Source organism: Macaca nemestrina, chromosome 2 (assembly GCF_043159975.1).
Source record: "Macaca nemestrina isolate mMacNem1 chromosome 2, mMacNem.hap1, whole genome shotgun sequence".
Classification (NCBI taxonomy): Eukaryota; Metazoa; Chordata; class Mammalia; order Primates; family Cercopithecidae; genus Macaca; species Macaca nemestrina.
This window is the reverse complement of record NC_092126.1, coordinates 120,109,510-120,130,821: the sequence shown is the minus strand read 5'-3', so window position 1 is coordinate 120,130,821 and position 21,312 is coordinate 120,109,510. Positions and strand designations below refer to the sequence as shown.

At 38.8% G+C, this 21,312-nt stretch overlaps 1 protein-coding gene across 24 annotated transcripts in view; it reads right to left on the bottom strand.

Annotated features, from left to right (window-relative positions):
* The window catches only part of LOC105482439 (coiled-coil domain containing 66), a 69,316-nt gene extending 48,592 nt beyond the window's left edge, over positions 1-20,724 (bottom strand). For 4 of the 24 annotated variants that reach the window (XM_071091932.1, XM_024793103.2, XM_011742593.3 and 1 more), the window contains exons 1-7: positions 20,589-20,724; positions 18,919-18,983; positions 18,245-18,270; positions 13,701-14,142; positions 11,491-11,656; positions 11,197-11,300; positions 9,028-9,149 (exon numbers count right to left, since the gene is read on the bottom strand). In XM_071091932.1, coding sequence (XP_070948033.1) covers positions 9,028-9,149; positions 11,197-11,300; positions 11,491-11,656; positions 13,701-14,142; positions 18,245-18,270; positions 18,919-18,983; positions 20,589-20,599 — 936 coding nt within the window. In that variant the 5' untranslated portion in view covers positions 20,600-20,724. Of the gene's footprint in view, positions 1-9,027; positions 9,187-11,196; positions 11,307-11,490; positions 11,657-13,700; positions 14,175-15,955; positions 16,060-18,244; positions 18,271-18,918; positions 18,984-20,578 lie in introns of those variants that run through there. The other 20 variants (XR_011620101.1, XM_071091929.1, XM_071091933.1 and 17 more) reach the window with 17 other exon arrangements.
* Positions 20,725-21,312: the final 588 nt, after the last annotated feature.

Sequence of the window (21,312 nt, the reverse complement as noted above, 5' to 3'; positions counted from 1 at the left end):
AAGTATTTTTTCTTTCCTGTGATTGTATGCATTGTTTTCTTCCACTCACCTTATGTTGGGCCTATTCCTGTACAAAGACTTCCTGGACCAATTCAATTCCTTAAGATATGAGTAGATAAAAACTAAGTGAATGTTTTCTTAAAAAACTCTTAACTATGCTATACGAGGGGCTCTTCCTAAACTTGTATGACATGACAGAGGTGTATTTTATACTATCCTTTATGTTTTCTTGCATTTCACAAATATATATAATATTTTTAAAAGTCAGAAAGTTGGCCAGGCACAGCGGCTCAAGCCTGTAATCCCAGCCCTTTGGGAGGCGAAAGCAAATGGACTGATTGAACCCAGGAGTTTGAGACCAGCCGGAGCAACCCTGTCTCTACAGAATACAAAAAAGTAGTCAGTCATGGTGGGATGTGCCTGTAGTCCTAGCTACTTGTAAGGCTGAGATGGGAGGATTGCTTGAGCCCAGGGAGGTCAAGGCTACAGTTAGTTGTGACTGTGCCAGTGCACTCCAGCCTGGGTGACAGAGTGAGATGTTATCTCAAAAACTAATAATAATAAAGTTGAGAAGTCAAAAAAGGGAAAGATATGTAGAATTAAGTTATGATTATGCATATATGAGTATCTTGAGCATTAAGGTAGATCAAAGTTTATGTATCTACTTATCCAGAAAGCAAAATAGTACCAGAAGGATCCACATCAAACTCTTGCACTAGACAATGACCATCACTAAGATTCTACAAAAACACTTATAGAATAAATTCAGCCAAGTTGCAGTATATAAAATCAACACACAAAAATAAGTTGTGTTTCTATATACTAATCTATATACTAAAAAGAACAATTCTTCAAGGGTATTTAAAAATATTCTGGAGGAGGTTCCAAGATGGCCAAATAGGAACAGCTCCAGTCTGCAGCTCCCAGTGTGAGTCAACGCAGAAGACAGGTGATTTCTGCATTTCCAACTGAGGTACCAGGTTCATTTCACTGGGGCTTGTCAGACACTGGGTGCAGCCCACGGAGCAGGGCGGAGCATCGCCTCACCAGGGAAGCTCAAGGGGTCGGGGAATTCCCTTTCCTAGCAAAGGGAAGCTGTGACAGATGGTACCTGGAAAATCGGGACACTCCCACAGTAATACTGCACTTTTCCAACGGCCTCAGCAAATGGCACACCAGCAGATTATATCCCACGCCTGGTTCGGAGGGTCCCACGCCCACAGAGCCTCGCTCACTGCTAGCACAGCAGTCTGAGATCAAACTGCAAGGTGGCAGCAAGGCTGGGGAGGGGCGTCCACCATTGCTCAGGCTTGAGTAGGTAAACAGAGAGGCCTGGAAGCTCGAACTGGGTGAAGCCCACTGCAGCTCAAGGAGGCCTGCCTGCCTCTGTAGACTCCACCTCTGGGGGCAGGGCATAGCTGAACAAAAGGCAGCAGAAACTTCTGCAGACTTAAATGTCCTTGTCTGACAGCTTTGAAAGGAGTAGTGCTTCTCCCAGCACAGAGTTTGAGATCTAAGAACGGACAGACTGCCTCCTCAAGTGGGTCTCTGACCCCCGAGTAGCCTAACTAGGAGACACCTCCCAGTAGGGGCTGACTGACACCTCATACAGCCACGTGCCCCTTTGAGACAAAGCTTCCAGAAGAAGGATCAGATAGCAAATTGCCGTTCTGCAACATTTGCTGTTCAGCAGCCTCCGCTGGTGATACCCAGGCAAACAGGGTCTGGAGTGGACTTCCAGCAAACTCCAACAGACCTGCAGCTGAGGGTCCTGACTGTTAGAAGGAAAAGTAACAAAGAGAAAGGACATCCACACCAAAACCCCATCTGTACATCACCATCATCAAAGACCAAAGGTAGATAAAACCACAAAGATGGGGAGAAACCACAGCAGAAAAGCTGAAAATTCTAAAAATCAGAGTGCCTCTTCTCCTCCAAAGGAACGCAGCTCCTCACCAGCAACAGAACAAAGCTGGACGGAGAATGACTTTGACAAGTTGAGAGAAGAAGGCTTCAGACGATCGGTAATAACAAGCTTCTCTGAGCAAAAGGAGGATGTTCAGACCCATCACAAAGAAGCTAAAAACCCTGAAAAACGATTAGACAAATGGCTAACTAGAATAAACAGTGTAGAGATGCCCTTAAATGACCTGATAGAGCTGAAAACCATGGCACGAGAACTAAGTGATGCATGCACAAGCTTCAGTAGATGATTTGATCAAGTGGAAGAAAGGGTATCAGTGATTGAAAATCAAATGAATGAAATGAAGTGAGAAGAGAAGTTGAGAGAAAAAGGAGTAAAAAGAAATGAACAAAGCCTCCAAGAAATATGGGACTATGTGAAAAGACCAAATCTATATCTGACTGGTGTACCTGAAAGTGACAGGGAGAATGGAACCAAGTTGGAAAACACTCTTCAGGATATTATCCAGGAGAACTTTCCCAACCTAGCGAGGCAGGCCAACATTCAAATTCAGGAAATACAGAGAACACCACAAAGATACTCCTTGAGAAGACCAACCCCAAGACACATAATTCTCAGATTCACCAAAGTTGAAATGAAGGAAAAAATGTTAAGGGCAGCCAGAGAGAAAGGTCGGGTTACCCACAAAGGGAAGCCCATCAGACTAACAGCAGATCTCTCAGCAGAAACTCTACAAGCCAGAAGAGAGTGGGGGCCAATAGTCAACATTCTTAAAAAAAAAGAATTTTCAACTCAGAATTTCGTATCCAGCCAAACTAAGTTTTGTAAGTGAAGGAGAAATAAAATCCTTTACAGACAAACAAATGCTGAGAGATTCTGTTACCACCAGGTCTGCTTACAAGAGCTCCTGAAGGAATCACTAAACATGGAAAGGAACAACCGGTACCAGCCACTGCAAAAACATACCAAATTGTAAAGACCATTGATGCTAGGAAGAAACTACATCAACTAACGAGCAAAATAACCAGCTAACATCATAATGACAGGATTAAATTCACAGATAACAATATTAACCTTAAATGTAAATGGGCTAAATGCTCCAATTAAAAGACACAGACTGGCAAATTGGATAAAGAGTCAAGACCCATCAGTGTGCTGTATTCAGGAGACCCATTTCACGTGCAGACACACACATAGGCTCAAAATAAAGGGGTGGAGGAAGATCTACCAAGCAAATGGAAAACAAAAAAACAGCAGGGGTTGCAATCCTAGTCTCTGATAAAAAAGACTTCAAACCAACAAGCTCAGAAGAGACAAAGAAGGCCATTACAACAAGAACAGCTAACTATCCTAAATATATATGCATCCAATACAGGAGCACCCAGATTCATAAAGCAAGTCCTTAGAGACCTACAAAGAGACTCAGACTCCCACACAATAATAATGGGAGACTTTAACACCCCACTGTCAACATTAGGCAGATCAACGAGACAGAAAGTTAACAAGGATATCCAGGAATTGAACTCAGCTCTGCACCAAGCAGAACTAACAGACATCTACAGAACTCTCCACCCCAAATCAACAGAATATACATTCTTCTCAGCACTACTTCACACTTATTCCAAAACTGACCACACAGTTGGAAGTAAAGCACTCCTCAGCAAATGTAAAAGAACAGAAATCACAACAAACTGTCTCTCAAGACCACAGTGCAATCAAACTAGAACTCAGGATTAAGAAACTCACTCAAAACCACTCAACTGCATGGAAACCGAACAACCTGCTCCTGAATGACTACTGGGTACATAACGAAATGAAGGCAGAAATAAAGATGTTCTTTGAAACCAATGAGAACAAAGACACAACATACCAGAATCTCTAGGCCACATTTAAAGCAGTATGTAGAGGGAAATTTATAGCACTTAATGCCCACAAGAGAAAGCAGGAAAGATCTAAAATTGACACCCTAACATCACAATTAAAAGAACTAGAGAAGCAAGAGCAAACACATTCAAAAGCTAGCAGAAGGCAAGAAATAACTAAGATCAAAGCAGAACTGAAGGAGATAGACACACAAAAAACCCTTCAAAAAAATCAGTCAAACCAGGAACTGGTTTTTTGAAAAGATCAACAAAATTGATAGACCGCTAGCAAGACTAATAAAGAAGAAAAGAGAGAAGAATCAAATATATACAATAAAAAATGATAAAGGAGATATCACCACCAATCCCACAGAAATACAAACTACCATCAGAGAATACTATAAACACCTCTACGCAAATAAACTAGAAAATCTAGAAGAAATGGATAAATTCCTGGACACATACATCCTCCCAAGACTAAACCTGGAAGAAGCTGAATCCCTGAATAGACCAATAACAGGTTCTGAAATTGAGGCAATAATAGCCTACCAACCAAAAACAGTCCAGGACCAGACGGATTCACAATGGAATTCTACCAGAGGTACAAAGAGGAGCTGGTACCATTCCTTCTGAAACTATTTCAATCAATAGAAAAAGAGGGAATCCTCCCTAATTCATTTTATGAAGCCAACATCATCCTGATACCAAAGCCTGGCAAAGACACAACAAAAAAAGAGAATTTTAGACCAATATCCTTGATGAACACTGATGCAAAAATCCTCAATAAAATACTGGCAAACCGAATCCAGCAGCACATCAAAAAGCTTATCCACCACAATCAAGTTGGCTTCATCCCTGGGATACAAGGCTGTTTCAACATATGCAAATCAGTAAACGTAATCCAGCATATGAACAGAACCAAAGACAAAAACCACATGATTATCTCAATAGATGCAGAAAAGGCCTTTGACAAAATTCAACAGCTCTTCATGCTAAAAACTCTCAATAAACTAGGTATTGATGGGACATACCTCAAAATATTAAGAGCTATTTATAACCTTACACCATATAGAAAACTTAAAATAGATCAAAGACCTAAACATAAGAGCTAGAACTAGAAAACTCTTAGAAGAAAATACAGTCTGATTATCAGACTTGGCAATGATTTCTTTGATAAGACACCAAAAACACAGGCAACAAAAGAAAAGAGATAAAATGGACTTCATCAAAATTAAAGACTATTATCAAGAACGTGAAAAAGTAACTCACAGAATAGGAGAAAATAGTTGTGAATCATATATCTGGATAAGGGATCATCATACAAAATATATAACTCCTACAACTCAACAACAACAAAAAAAAACCCCAAAAAACCTGATTAAAATGGGCAAAGGATCTCAATAGGCATTTCTCCAAAGATGTGCAAATAGCCAATAAATATGTGGGAAAATGTTCCATATCAGTAATCATTGGGAAATGCAAATCAAAACCACAATGATACCATTTCACAACCATTGGGATGGATACTGTCAAGAAATCAGAAAATAAGTGTTGGTGAGGATGTGGAGAAATTGAAACACAGTGCACTGTTGATGGAAACATACAATGGTACAGCTGCTGTGGAAAGCAGTGTAATCCTTTAACACAAAATTACAAAATTAAAATTGGTAAAAATTTAACATAAAAAATTTAAAAATTACCATACAATCTAGCAATTCCACTTCTGAGTACATAACCAAAAGAACTGAAGCAGGAACTCAGAAAGATTATTTATACACCAATGTTCATAGCAGCATTATTCCCAATAGCCAAAAGGTAGAAACAATCCAGATTTCTACCCATGGATTAATGGATAAAGAAAACATGGTATATACATACAATAGATGGTATTTAGCATTAAAAAGAAATGAAATTCTGACACATACTACAGTATGGGTAAACCTTGAGGACATTACGCTAAGTGAAATAAGCCAGTCAGAGGCTGAGACAGGAGGATCACTTGAACCCAGGAGTTTGAGGCTGGAGTGCAACATGACTGCACCTGTTCAGCCTGGGCAACAAAGTGAGACCCCCAACTCTTTAAATTATAAGTAGAACAAAACTTCATTAGCATTTGTTCTGTTGTCAGTCACTATTCTAAGCACTTTATATGCATTACCTCATGTTTTAACAATCAAAGCTTTGGTGACTGCCTACAACCAAACTTCTTTCCTTCCCAATTATATAAAGAGGCTAACTAGATTATTCAAATAGTATAAATAGTTGTGGCTACAGCTGGGATTTCTGAAAACAACTGCTCTAAGGTATTTGAGAAGAGGGCTTTTTTGTTACACAGCAAATTCCTTTTCCCTCAATAACATCTCTCCAATTTTGTACCACAATCACATACAAATACATAAAAACTGCATTTAAATAGTAAAAGAAATGAGCCAGTAATCATACTCTTTTAACTCTTGGTTGTCCAGTCCTGGATACTGCATGTGTTTCATTTTCTAGTCCACCCATCATAAACCCCCACAACTTTTGTTTCCAAAAATTTTTTAAATAACTTTACTGGGATTTTTTATTATTAAAAAAAAGATACACATGAGGAATAAAAGTAAAATTCTAAGTCCCCCAACTAACTGAATGGATCATCTCTTGGCCAAGGGGACCCAAAAGTGCCTTGAAAACTGAGTTCTTGGCCATGAGTGGATGGGGGAATCAGACACACCACATTATACCTCCTCCCTCCCTGGCTAACCACTATTTAGCCTAAAGGCTAAACAGAAACCAGCCCTTCAAAAGATGCCAGCACTGACACCAACCAACATGCTTCTGGCCAAAAGGTTTGTGTCCTCTGCTTCGCTTTTTGATGTCAGAGGGCTGAAAACTCTACCCTTGGATCATGCCAACGCTGCCATTTTTTGTACATGGGACCCATGAAGGGGCATAAAACTCAATTGTGTATGCGTGTTTCTCCTTTCATAAATATTCATGACTCCTCGTATAGCTTATTAAATATGTATATTCAGCCACTTCACTCAGCATAAATTCCTGTTCCCTTCCCCACCACCTTGAAGTTTTTGCCTCCTGGCCCGCCAAAGGCTATGCTTCCCAGCCTGTCAGAATGGCCATGCTGCAGGTTGCAACCACTGATGAGAAATACAGTTCTCCTTTCCAAATTCATGAGCTTCATCATTTCATCAGCTGACAAATACTATCATTGAAAAATATATACGAAATATTTTAAAACCTAAAAGTCACCTCAAATGGTTCTTTACTTGCATTAACAATCATGATATGGATTATCCCCAGATAATAAATGACTTAAAAAGCCATGCAAAGTAAGAAACAATAAATTATATATTGACATTTCAACTGAAAATTTGGCAACTGAAATTAACATTTTTAGCATTACAGATTTTTTATCCTGATGTTGAAAATAAAAGCCAACAACTGATCCTCACCAATTTCATGAAAACTTAGTTTTAGCTACAGTTTTTAACGGTGTATGCATACAACTTCTAAACTTTACACGCTTAAAATTATCACCCAGAGCTATAGAATTTTCCAAAATGAGTTCTACCAAGACAACCTTATTGCCTTTTCAGTCAAAGTGCTTTTGGGATTGTGGGCAAATGCAATTCAGATTTCATTCCTTTTGTTAATGTAAAATTATCAACAGACAACAAAAGTATTCAATGTAGGCAAGTCAGCTCTACACGAAGCAGAACAGACAGCCATGCAAAAAAATTAACTTGAAGGGGTTCTATAAGAAATTTACCTAATTAGGCCACAGTGCCAAAAGTATCTACCACCAGAATCATATCTTTAGGAGAACCATCCCTTTAGGTCACTGCATTATTTTCAGAATACATTTGCTAACATGTAAATGTTCACAAGGAGGAAGGGAAATAAATGTAAAAAAGAAATGAAGGCGAATGAAGCATAATACACTCAAGTAAAAATTAACTGATAACTAAAAATAAGTAGGACTTAAGATTCTCTCCTTCAAGGAAAATAGGTTAGAGGTCAAACACTAAAAGGTTTAAATATCCAAAGTACTGACACTTAGGACTTACCGCTAAAGTCTGACTAGCTCTAAGTAGTGAATGCCCCATCAGCTTGGCCCACCATCACCTGGCTAGGAGACTGTGATAGAATGCTTGAAGAGCTAGCAGAAGTATAAAAATCAATAGAAAAACAGTGACACTGTTTCTTTACCCAAAATTACCACAGATAAAATTTAAAAATCACAAAAGCACTACACAAGGCACACTTGGCATATGCGTATATTTGATAGCTAAACACTTACACATAGTTAGTGGCAGAGTTTTGTATTCACTTCAAAAATTGCAGACCTCCTTTATAAGACTCCAAAGGAGGTGCTTGGGAGCCTCTACACTCACCTAATGACAACGAGACAACTTAGAGAATGTAAATGGAGACCGGCTGAGGTCATAATTAAATTCAAAATAACAGTTTTAAAATACCATTATGAGCCAGGCCCAGTGGCTCACACCTACAATCCCAGCTACTCAAGACGCCAAGGTGGGAGGATCACTTGGGGTCAGAAGTTCGACACTAGCCTGGGCAACACAGTGAGACCCTGTCTCTAAAAAACATTTTTTTTTAATTAGCTGGGCATGGTGGAGTGCACCTGTAGTACCAGCCATTTGGGAGGCAGAGGCAGGAGGATCCCTTCAGTCCAGGAGTTTAAGGATGCAGGGAACTACGATTTCACCACTGCACTCCTGCCCGAGCAACAGAGCAAGACCCTGTTGCTTAAAACACACACACACACACACACACACACACACACATGCACGCACACACAAAAACCCAACAATATGACAAGTTTTTTAAAATAGGCTGGGCGCGGTGGCTCATGCCTGTAATCCCAGCACTTTGGGAGGTCGGGGCCAGCAGATCACATGAGGCCAGGAGTTCGAGACCATCCTGGGTAATGTGGTGAAATCCCATCTCTACTAAAAATACAAAAAATTAGCTGGTCGTGGTGGTGAGTACCTGTAGTCCCAGCTACTCGGGAGGCTGAGGCAGGAGAATTGCTTAAGCCCGGGAGGGGTAGGTTGCAGCAAGCTGAGATTGCCACTGCACTCTAACTTGGGCAACAAGAGATAAACTCCGTCTCAAAAAAAAAAAAAAAAAAAACCTTTTTTTTTTTAATAAGCTTTAAAAATAAATTCTGTAATATGAACACTGCTTAGCATTTTAAAAATTGCAATTAAGATGTCTTACCCTAGATTGGTCAAGAATTTGAAGTTTTTCCCATATTATTTTATCACTTTCAGATTTTTTCCAAGGATCATTCCATTTTTCAGAAACTTCTTTTTCTTTCTTCTTTAGAGCAACCTGTTCATCTGTAAATAATGTCCTTTTTAAAAACATGTACAAAAACTGTAAAAAAAGAACCATGTAAACAAATCATGACTTTCTTAATGCAGATACCAATACGGATCTAATCAAAACTTTTTTTTAGGAAGGAGACTAACTCACGAAGTAGAGAATAATTTTTTAGGGACACAGAATAAGAAAAAATTTAATCAGAACCAAAGTTAAGTATGGTACAATTTCATTATCACAATTACCAATAAGGAGCAATTTTTTTTGGAATAACTTATTTTATATTTTGTCAATTATCATGAGGTTCTAGTTTCCTGTAATGTTCATTCAATTATTATTAAGAGAATTAAAAGCTAGAATTCTGAAGTAGAGAACTATGGGTTAAAATTCAAGTTCAAGAATTTCCTAGCTATGTGACTGTTAGCAAGCTGCTGGTAAGCTTTTTTTTTTTTTTTTTTTTTTTTTTTTGATATAGAGTCTCATTCTGTCACCAGGCTGGACTGCAATGGCACAATCTCAGCTCACTGCAATCTCCGCCTCCCCGGGTTCAAGCGATTCCCCTGCCTCAGCCTTCCAAGTAGCTGGGGCTACAGGAACACATCACCACACCCGGCTAATTTTTTGTATTTTAGTGGAGACAGGGTTTCACTATGTTGGCCAGGATGGTCTCTATCTCCTGACCTTGTGATCCACCTGCCTCAGCCTCCCAACATGCTGGGATTACAGGCGTGAGCCCACCGCACCCGGCCAACTGCTGGTAAACTTTCTAAGCCTTGGTTTCTTCTATAAAATGGGGATAATGCTAGTGCCTATCTCAATATAGGGCTTGGCACAAAGTAAATATTCAATAAATGTTAGCTATTATTTCTTAATTGCTGACAAGTAAAAAACATAAAACCCTGTGTCTGACAGATATAGTCAAAACTAAACCCCCAATGAACAGTTCTTTAAATACAAAATTCAATGATATATAAATTTAAATTCCAAGGATGTTACTGGAAGCATGACTTAAATAGAGGCGCTTTACTGAGACAAATTTAAAAAAAAAAGTAAACTGAGTTTTAAAATAATAAAAGCATAAGGCCGGGTGTGGTGGCTCATGACTGTAATCCCAGCACTTTGGGAGGCCAAGGCAGGCCGATCGCCTGAGGTCAGGAGTTTGAGACCAGTCTGGCCAACATGGTGAAACCCCATCTCTACTAAAGATACAAAAAGTAAGTTGGGCATGGTGGTGGGCACCTGTAATCCCAGCTACTCAGGAGGCTGAGGCAGGAGAATCACTTGAACCCAGCAAGAGGAGACTGCAGTGAGTTGAGATGGCGCCATTGCACTCCAGCTTGGGCAACAAGAATGAAACTCCATCTCAAAACAACAACAACAACAAAAATGATTAAAGCACAAAACATTCCGGTCATTTCCAAGTACTTCTTTTTCTTTTTTTTGTAGAGATGGGGTCTCGCTCTGTTGCTCCAGCAGGCAGATGCTGAACCCCTGGCCTCAAGCAATCCTCCCACCTCGGCTTTCCAAAGTGCTGGGATTACATGTGAGCCACTCACCTGGTTTTGCTTATCTGTTTTTCTGTGTCACCCATCCCAGCCAAGTTAGTGATGGCCTCACAAGACTTACTAGTTTTTCAACTAGAGTGAAGCCCATCTCATGCCTTTGGCATAGCTATTCTTAAGAAATACAACTGCTAGGTCACACATTTTGCAAATTGTGATATGCAGACCCCAAGTTTAGTCAAAGAAGTAATGGATATTTCTTAGTCACTAACGAAATTTCAAGACTATAACAGAAATCTGTAATTTCAAGCAATTCTCCTGCCTCAGCCTCTCAAGTAGCTGGGACTATAGGCGCACACCACCACGTCCAGCTAATTTTTATATTTTTAGTAGAGATGGGATTTCACCATATTGGCCAGGGTGGTCTCGATCTCTTGCCCTCCTGATCCGCCCGCCTCGGCCTCCCAAAGTGCTGGGATTACAGGTGTGAGTCACTGCGCCCGGCTTCAATACATATTCTTTAACCCAATAAAACTATAATAAAGGTATAAAAGTTACCTACCTAGCTCTTTCCTCCACTGGGCTTTTTTTGCCTCCAACGAACTTCTATCATGTTCCCTTTCCCCCAGAGTACTGAATATGTCAGCTGGTTTCCATTCATTCTCTCTAAGGTAAAACACAAAAGATAATAGAAACTGTATCACACATTTCTATACAACTGACTCCATAAATATTAAGTAATAAGCTTTTAAATAGCTCTAAGTATTCAGAGTAACTATTTCACATGCAAGTAAAGGAAAAGCAAAACCATATTCCAAAGATGACCACAAAATAGTAACAGACAGGAGTTACATACATGGCAATTTTTTGCTCACACTGCTTAGATGTATCCTGATGTTCATTTAAGACAGATTTACTTTCAGCTGGGACAGATGAAACCATTTCAGTTTTTTTGAATAATCCCATAATATTCTCATCCTTTGGCTGATTAGAGATACTGTTTAAATGTAGACTATATTGACCTAGGAGGTAAAATACATGTTTTAAAATTACCACTAAATTACATCTATTATAATACTTGACATAGTGCTATACAGTTCTTACATATCTTATACGTTACTTAAATTAACTCTCAAAACAATCCTTGAGGTGGCTTTAAGCTTCCCTTCCCGTCAAAAAGGAAAAAAGGAAGCAGGGTGTGGTGGCTCACACCTGTAGTCCCAGAACTTTGGAAGGCTGACGCGGGCAGATTGTTTAAGCTCATGAGTTAAAGATCAGCCTGGGCAACATGACAAAACCCCGTCTCTACAAAAAATACAAAAATTAGATAGATGTGGTGGCACGTGCCTGTAGTCCTAGCTATTTGGGAGGTTGAGGTGGGAGGATGGGTTAAGCCCAAGAGGTGGAGGTTTCAGTGAGCGGAGATTGTGCCACTACACTCCAGCCAGATCCCACCTCAAAAAAAAAAAAAGGAAACTGAAGCCCAGAGGTTAAATGGCTTGCTCATGACCACAGTCCTACAGTTTCTTATATCAAATAAGGAAGAAAATAAGCTAGCAACAACAGAAAAAAATCTCCATTTCCTCTTGCCAACATGCTTTTAAAAATAAAAACTGGCCGGGCGCAGTGGCTCACTCCTGTAATCCCAGCACTTTGGAAGCCCGAGGCGGGCGGATCATGAGGTCAGGAGATCTAGACCATCCTGACTAACAACGTGAAACCCTGACTCTACTAAAAATACAAAAAATTAGCCGGGTGTGGTGGCGGGTGCCTGTAGTCCCAGGTACTTGGGAGGCTGAGGCAGGAGAATGGCGTGCACCCGGGAGGCAGAGCTTGCAGCGAGCCAAGATCGCGCCACTGTGCTCCAGCCTGGGCGACACAGCGAGATTCCGTCTCAAAAAATGAATAAATAAAAATTATAACACAAATCACAATCTAAAGGGGAATAAATACAAATATCTTGATAAATACTCATTACCTTGACATTACTTTTCTTATTTAGCTGTGAAATCAGTGGAAAACCTTTTCATGAATTGTCTCTATGTCCCAGCCATAATATCAAAATCACATGTTTTACAGAGGGCTCATGGGCTGGCTCAAGAAATGTTCTGATTTCTTTTGAATGTGCTAGTTCTCCCAATGAAGAGAAAGCATACTTAATATGAATGTCTATATGATTAGGCAAATTCTGCTTTTAACTTTGTTGATATGATCTCTTATTATGCCTAATAAGCAGGTTGTGGCTAGAATTTTAGCCCTAAAGACAAAATCCAGCTCCCTCATTTTAGCAAGAATAATCTATAACAAGAGAGTAAAGAATTCCATCTTGAGTATCATGGGAATATACAGGAATTACTGGGTCCCCAAACCATTTGTGGGGCCTCTCCATGTGAACTGTTAATTTTTTATTTATTTCACTATTGCCTAATAAAATTTTAGATATTTCTATTGTCTTCATATTCGCAATTCCTTATCCCAAAGTGGAAATTAGAAGGCTTTTAAAAACATGATGCAATGCTAGGACTTGTGAAAGAGAAAGCTTGTAACACTCTACTGTTCGTTCCAAATCTGTGTTAACTTTGTTTTTTAAAAAAAGTACTGCCAATTCTTAGCATGGAATGAAGAACAGGAAGATTAAATGCAGCAGCCAGGAAAGCAGTGTTTTTCAGCAACTCAAGTCAAATAGTCATAGTAAAGTTTCCTTAATTTTCACTGGAAATACCATAATGGGTTTTTTTCTTAACAATGTTTCATATAACTATTTTAAATATGAGTAAAGCTTCCTATATTCTAAAATAAATATAATAGTTTTTTGTACTAACATTTTTTCTAAAATCCACAGAAACTGGGTTTCTTAATATTCCGAGCACTAACCTTAAAATATGGCACAACTATAAAAATAATTTTGCACATCAGAGAAAGTCCTCTAAAAGAACAATTATTTTAATAGCTTGACAGGTTAAATTAGAATTTAAGAGTCACAGTTACATAAAACCCAATGAATCTGACATTCTAAAACACACATTGAAAAAATCAAAATTCATGAAAACTTTAGAAAAATCTTACTTTTTGCCTCCTTTCCATTCTCAGTAAGGGAAAGAGATCTATTTCCTTGGTTTACAGTCATCAAAATCTGTTGTAGTTGGTCTTGTGTTAGACACACCAAACTGCTCTTCATGTTTTCAGCTGTGATGTGTTTTTTGTGAGGCTTCTGTTTAGCTACTAGAGATGTATTTACGGTGTTTCTAGTCTTCTGTATATTAGGGGTTGCAGGTGAAATCTCTTTCTGGATATGAAGACAGTCTTTATCTACACATTGTTTACATAAATCCTTAATGGATGAAAAAGTCATTCCATTTTTTTCACCTTTTGCCTGTGATGTTTCTGAACCAACTGTCTTCTTTTGCAAAAGCTTTTCACTTCCTATACAAGTATCTTGTGTTGATTTTAGAATGTGCCCAGTTTTTGTTCTTAAAGGACATTTTGCAATCTTGGTCTTATTTCCCATCTGTTAAAACACCAGAAGCTTATTCTTTATAACTGTCCAAGAAAAATCAACAATTATCTTTATTTATATGATCTGTGATAAATCAGTCCTCTAAACTTTTTTCCATTTTGCTATTTAGGTAATATAACCATAAGAAACTAACTCTTAATACTTCCAAATCTTCATCAACAACTAGAAATTATCTTACTTCAGGAACTTTTATTATAGTTGTTATAGTACAACTCCACTATACTCCAGCTTTGAATCTAGTGTCATTAGATTATACCACCTACATTACCTCTTCTTTTTTTTTTTTAATTAAAAAAAAATTTTTTAACTACTTTCTTTTGACACAGCCAGGCTGGAGTGCAACAGCACGATCTCAGCTCACTGCAACCTCCACCTCCCGGGTTGAAGAATTCTCCCGCCTCAGCCAGCTGAGTAGCTGGGATTACAGGTGCCCACCACCACGCCTGGCTAATTTTGTATTTTTAGTAGAGATGGGATTTCTTAGCCAGGCTGGTCTCAAACTCCTAACCTCAGGTGATCCACCCGCCTTGGCCTCCCAAAGTGCTGGGATTACAGGCGTGAGCCACTATGCCCAGCCATTTTTCATTATTATAAAGACAATGTTCAATGGATTTGTTTAATATCAGCTGACTTCACAATTTATATGGGGCCAGGATCCCAAGACCAGTACAAATCAGAGAAAAGTAACATTTTTAAATATAAAATGTGGACTGGGTGCAGTGGCTCACACCTGTAATCCCAGCACTTTGGGAGGCTGAGGCAGGTGGACTGCCTGAAGTCAGGAGTTCAAGGCCAGCCTGGCCAACATGGTAAAACACCATCTCTACTTAAAAAAAATATACAAAAAACATAGCTGGGCGTGGTGGTGGGTGCCTGTAATCCCAGCTACTCAAGAGGCTGAGGCAAGAGAATTGCTTGAACCCAGGAGGCGGAGGTTGCAGTGAGCCGAGATCATGCCACTGCACTCCAGCCTGGGCAACAACAGCGAAACTTCATCTCTAAAACAAACAAACAAAAAATATACATATAAAATGTGCTACCTAGCACTAATATTACAAATACCTTTTAGTATGTCACTGATTCTCACATGCAGACATACTCATAAAAATTTTTTTATTGTTTTATAGTTCAACTAATCTTTGAGACTATTTTAAGTGTAAGAGTTTTAGAATCCATTATTTTAATAAATTACTTATGACACTGGACTATGTGTAGTTTCCCATTTCTCTTCCTATAAACCTAAGAAATTAGGCAAGTAACCAAGTTTACTTCATTACCATGGACTGAAGAAAAATGTAGGAGAGGCTAGGCACAGCAGCTCACACCTATAATCCCAGCACTCTGGGACGATGAGGCAGGAGGATCGCTTGAGCCCAGGAATTTGAGACAAGCCTGGGCAACACAGGAAGACTCCCGTCTATACAAAAAATTTAAAAAAATTAACTGAGCATGGTGGTGTGGGCATGTGCCTGTAGTCCTAGCTACTTGGGAGGCTGAGGCAGGAGGATCCCTTGAGCCCAGGAGGTTGAGGCTGCAGTAAGCCATAATTGTTCCACTGCACTCCAGCCTGGACAAAGAGAGAGAGCCTGTCTCAAAAAAGAAAAAAAAAGAAAAAAGAAAAATGCACAGATTTTGATAGAATTAGGAAAGCACTTTGACCACATATATGTTAAACTTGATGATAATGAGATAGAGTTCAGCTGTGTTTAAAGAACACACTATGGAGATTACAATAATTCAACCAGTGGGAAATGGGAAAAAAGAGAAAAGAGACTTTTGGCGTTGTAGTAACTCAGGCGCTTACCCCATTAGAAGGAACAAAGAAAAGCACTATGCAGACAGAATTCATGAATAACTTGCAGAAAAGAGAATTCAACATCTAGCTGCCGAACTGTGAAATTTGGGAAACTAAAAAACAAAACAAAAAAGGAAGAAAATACTCCTGATTTTGGTGTTTATAGTCTGTGAAGAGCAAAAAGAAACGAGAAGGATCTCTGTAACCTCTATCAATATGGGAAGATAAACTTGAAAACAATCAATACAGAAGGGAAACTTAGGTTGCATCAGTATTTTGAAGTCCCAAATGCAATAGGGATAAACCCAATTTGCTTTAAAGCAGTAAACAATTTAGGCTCAACATTAGTTGAGAACATATTAGTTACTCTTAAAAAAAAAAAAATCCTAAAACACCTCTTGACAGCTGATAGAATTTCTTAATTAAAAATTAAAAGTCTAGTAATCAAAAGTCCAAGACTAGTAACTTTATTATAGGCCTACCAAAAATCCAAGACTAATAATTCTGTTCATTATAGGCTTATAAAAGGGATCTTCAGATGTTTTGAGTTGGTTAAAATGACAATAAAATGTCTTCACAAATGTGGCTTCTGTAACAAATCAGCCTGGAGAAGATAAAAATCAACCATTACAAATAGCTTTTCATCTAGGTACTTGATAAAGGCCACTGTATTTGTAAATGTGTTTCAAATAACAGCAGTTAGTTGCAATTTTTAATAGGGAAAGGGGTAGGAATAACATACAATCTATAGTCTGTGATTAGGGGAGCATACAGGGTATATAACTATATGATAGAGAAAGAGAAACAATTTTTATATGTAGCTTGTGGAATTGTTCTGATCATCTTCACCTATTTATTGAGGGATATTTTGGGTACTCCAGCAACTTCTTCACCTTGATTAAACCTGCAAGTAAAGCCATCAAGGGCTTAGAGTTGAAGGGCAAAGTGATACATCATCCAAACTGGGTTCTATCCACAGACAAGTAAAGACTTTAAGACATTGTAAAGATAAAAGAAAAGGGGGCTGTAGTAAATTATGGAAGAGGAGAAGATAAATTCCTACTGATATTAATCTAAAAATTAAAAAAGAAATAGGTAACAAGAAAAGTAGAAGTATCAAAAAAGTTGGCTTTTTTTGTTTTTGTTTTTTGAGAAGGAATTTTGCTCTGTTGCCCAGGCTGGAGTGTAGTGGTGCGATCTCGGCTCACTAGTGGTGTGATCTAGATCTACAACCTCCATCTCCAGGGTTCAAGTGATTCTTCTGCCTCAGCCTCCTAAGTAGCTGGGACTAGCACCACCATGCCTAGCTAATTTTTGTATTTTTAGCAGAGATGGGGTTTCACCATGTTGGCCAGGCTGGCCTTGAACTCCCGACCTCAGGTGATCCACCCACCTTGGCCTCCCAAAGTGCTGGGATTATAGGCGTAAGCCACCATGCCTAACCTCAAAAAAAATTTTTTAATGATAATTCCAGCCTGTGCAACATAATGAGATCCCATCTCTACTAAAAATTTAAAACATTAGCCGGGCATGGTGGCTCATGCACATGGTCCCAGCTACTCAGGAGGCTGGAGGAGGAAGATATGCAGCCATGATTATGCCACTACACTCCAACCTGGGTGACACAATGAGACTCTGTCTCAAAAATTAAAATAAACATAGTGATAATGTATTTTGCAGAAGAAAAGCACAATAGATTCCTGATAAGGGAAAATAATTTAAAAGGAAAACTACCCTTAAGCTCAAGTGCAACCTTTTAAAGGAAAAAGCTAAATGCATGCTACAATTTGTGAATTAAATTTCCCCTTTGGTGTGGGCAAATGGACTTTGAGTATGAAAAGAAAAAACATTTGCTTAAAGTCTGAATATCTATTTTTAAAGATCTCTGGAGCTGCACTGTCCAGTACAGTCCATTATCCATTAAATTTCATTAAAAATTAATGGAAATTAGAAATTCAGTTGCTCAGTCATACTAGCTACATTTTAAGTGCTCAATAACTACACATGACTAGGGGCTTCCATATTCGATAATACTGACTTTATTAATGAACACTTCCATTAATACAGACGCTTTACTGAATAGCACTTATCTAGAGGAAGAGGTTCTATTGGGCTTTTTAAACCTAAAATGATTCAATTTCTGTGAAAGGACCAATCTGAAAGCAAGAAAATAACTTCTCACTATAATTCCAAATCCCTCACAACACTTGATATTTCCCAGGAATTATTTTCTAACCACTGTAAAGAAAACTGCATTTTACATTTGAAAACAGGTCAGGTCAAAGTCATATGGCTTACCTTCACAGAAATTTTTGATTTACGTTCTACAAAAGAAAAAAAAAATTACTAAACTGTCCACCAAAAACATACTAAGGTGGTCATGCAAGAAAACTGTAATTAATATTGTTGTAAGATTTTAAAGTGGCAACATTATCCTCGAAAGCACTAACTTTAGATCTTGACTGAGTGTTCTTTCCTAATCCAGTTCAAGTATTTACTTCTATTTTATTTTTGTTTTTATCTTTCCAAGGAAAAATATAAACAGAAAAAAATGCGAAGGAGAAGATACCAAAGTACACTGAGATTAAAAACGAATACTAAAAGTGACTTTAGCATTTTACTGTGGTCTTATTATAAACTTTTCTCAAACGATACATTCTTTACGTGCAAAGAACATAATTACATAAATTTCACTTGTATTATTCCTCAGGCAATAAGGATATTGGCTATATGCAAATATAATGAACACGCACTACACTGGGACATTAAATGTTATGAGTCCAAATACTGACAGTAGTAAGCAGTGTTGTAATCCGATTTGGCTAGAAGTAAATTTGAAGAAGTTTGAGGAAACAGCTTTTTTCAAAATATTTAAATATCACTCTATTACAAGCAAAAAGTCGGTTGAACTAATATAAATTTTATTTACGAATTTAAAATTTAACATTTCAGATTTCTGTAACATAACATACCATATGGAGACAATATTAGCTTGGTTTTTCCATCCAGTAATTCAGTTTCAAGCTTTAAACCATCTCTGCAATAAAAAAAGAAAGTTGTCTCTCATTTTTAACAAACCGCAACATTTTAAATAACCAGAAATTTTCATTTGAACCTTGACAATAAATCCATTATTTTGAATTTATGCAGAAATCTTGTACACATCAAACCAGTTTTTTTATTAAAAACGTTTTGCAATCCAAGATAAAACCCACAACTACAGGGAAAATTCTTGAAACTCTTCAATAATACAAGCATTGTTATCATTAACCTGAAACCTCATTTTGTTATTGGTAAACTATCAATTCAGTTATACCACCTTTTTTTTTTTATAATTCTAGACTGGAAAAAATAATGCTGTTAGCAAAACGCCTCACATAAGTTAAAGGAGCAAGATATATTTAACCACCATTCATTAGTTTCATAATGAACTCAAGACTAACACATTCTATGGAGTGCTGGAGCATCGTAAATGACTACTAACAACGCCATCAAGTTTAGTAACTGCTTGAGCAAAGAGTACCACTTTGAATATTTCAAATAATACATATTGATATTTAGTATGATATTTAGTACTGATATTTAGTATATTTATACGTGCATGTCAAAAGCAAAGGCATAAAGTAACAGCAGGCACTGCCAACAAAACTTGAATGTCTGTTAAGGTCCTAAAACTCCACTGAAAACAAAAATGGCAGCCCATACATACAGTCCATAATTCAGAGAAAATTAAATCCAGCAAGCCAGTCAAGGGAGACAGAGGCTGGGAAAGGTCTGATTAGGAATGCGAAATTTGCGGTGCTGCTCAGGTAGGGGAAATCAAATTACCTCAACTATTAAAGGTAAAACACTGGAAGGAATAGGTTTTACGGCTTTCCCTATTGCAGGGTTATGAACAGATCATGTTTATGTTGGTGAAACGTCACCAAGAAAGAAAAGACCTTGAATGGTAAAGTATCTTCAATGACGCACTACACTGTAATCTCCTTAAGGGACACGCTATCTTATTTATTTCCATATCCTCAGATTCTAAAACATAACAACATTTGCTGAACGATGTGTAGTTAAGTGTGAGTTTGGTGGTTTTTCATCTTCTTAAAATATCAAACCTGCGAGTGATTTAAGACCATGCACCAGTCCTTTTTATTTATTCACCCCTACGTAAGGAGCGCCTACTAGGTGTTAGGCACTGGTACTACATCGATTTCTTCAGAAGCCTCGGTTCCCCGCCTCGTGCACCTAAAACTAATCTGGGCGCTCCAACATTCTGCAAGACTCCAAAAACAAGGTGGCGAAGAACCCGGGGCGTGGGCCAGGAGTCCTCCCCAGGAGCCTCCACGCTTCCTCTGTCTCGTCATTTCTCTCCTTTCCTCCTCAGCTCTCTTTCCTCCCCATCCTGAGGTAAATAAGGGACCGAAACGGGAATCACGGGCAGTTTTAATGCGAGTCATTAAGTGAAAACGTAAGGTCTGTGGAGTCGCTAAGGGCCGACCCGTCTACCTCGCTCTTCTACCCGAGAACTGGGCTCTGTCCCTCTCGGCGGCGCAGGTTGGGAACGTTCTCCGCTAAAGACTCCAAGGGACAACCCAGATACACATGGCCCCCCTTTCCGCTGACGACCACCTTCCTTACCCCAGCTTACCCCAAGTTCATGGCCTGACCTCGCACTTTCTCCACAGAACGCTCCAGCCCCTTGTGTACGTCGGTTGCCGCCGCCGCTCAGCAAGCGCCACGCTAATTGGATATAGGGGTGCCGGCGAGCGGAGCAAGTGGACCAATCAGGATGGGGCATGCTGGCTGGTGCGCTGAGCTGGGCCGGGGCTCCCAGGGCTACGGCTGCGTTCGCCGTTTGTGCCCCAATTGTGCCGTTTCCCTACGCGCAGCGGAATTTGGCCTGACCCGGCTTATGAGTCTAAGGCTTCGGTGGCGGAGACCTACGCTTCTCGCAACTGTAACCTTGCAAAAGGTGCGCGCGCGCACACACAACACACACACATACACACCCTTTTTTGGGTCACCATTTGAAAGTAAGTTACAGACATTGTAACGCTTAACACTTTAACATTGCAGCATGTATCTCCTAAGAACAGATGTTCTGCTATATAACAACAGTACCATTATTATACCTAAGATCATTAATTTCATGATAGTATCTAATTTCCCTTCCCAATTTAATTTCCCCCACTTGTCCTAAGAGTATCTTATAGGCGTTTTATTTAGAAAGCAAGAGCCAATCAAGGATCACACATTACATTTGGTTGTTAAGTATCTTTGCACACTCTTTCCAGAAAAAAAAATGAAAGGTATATTATTAAATGCTAGACAAACCTTTACTTTTTTTTATTGTAATATATGTGTTAAAATTT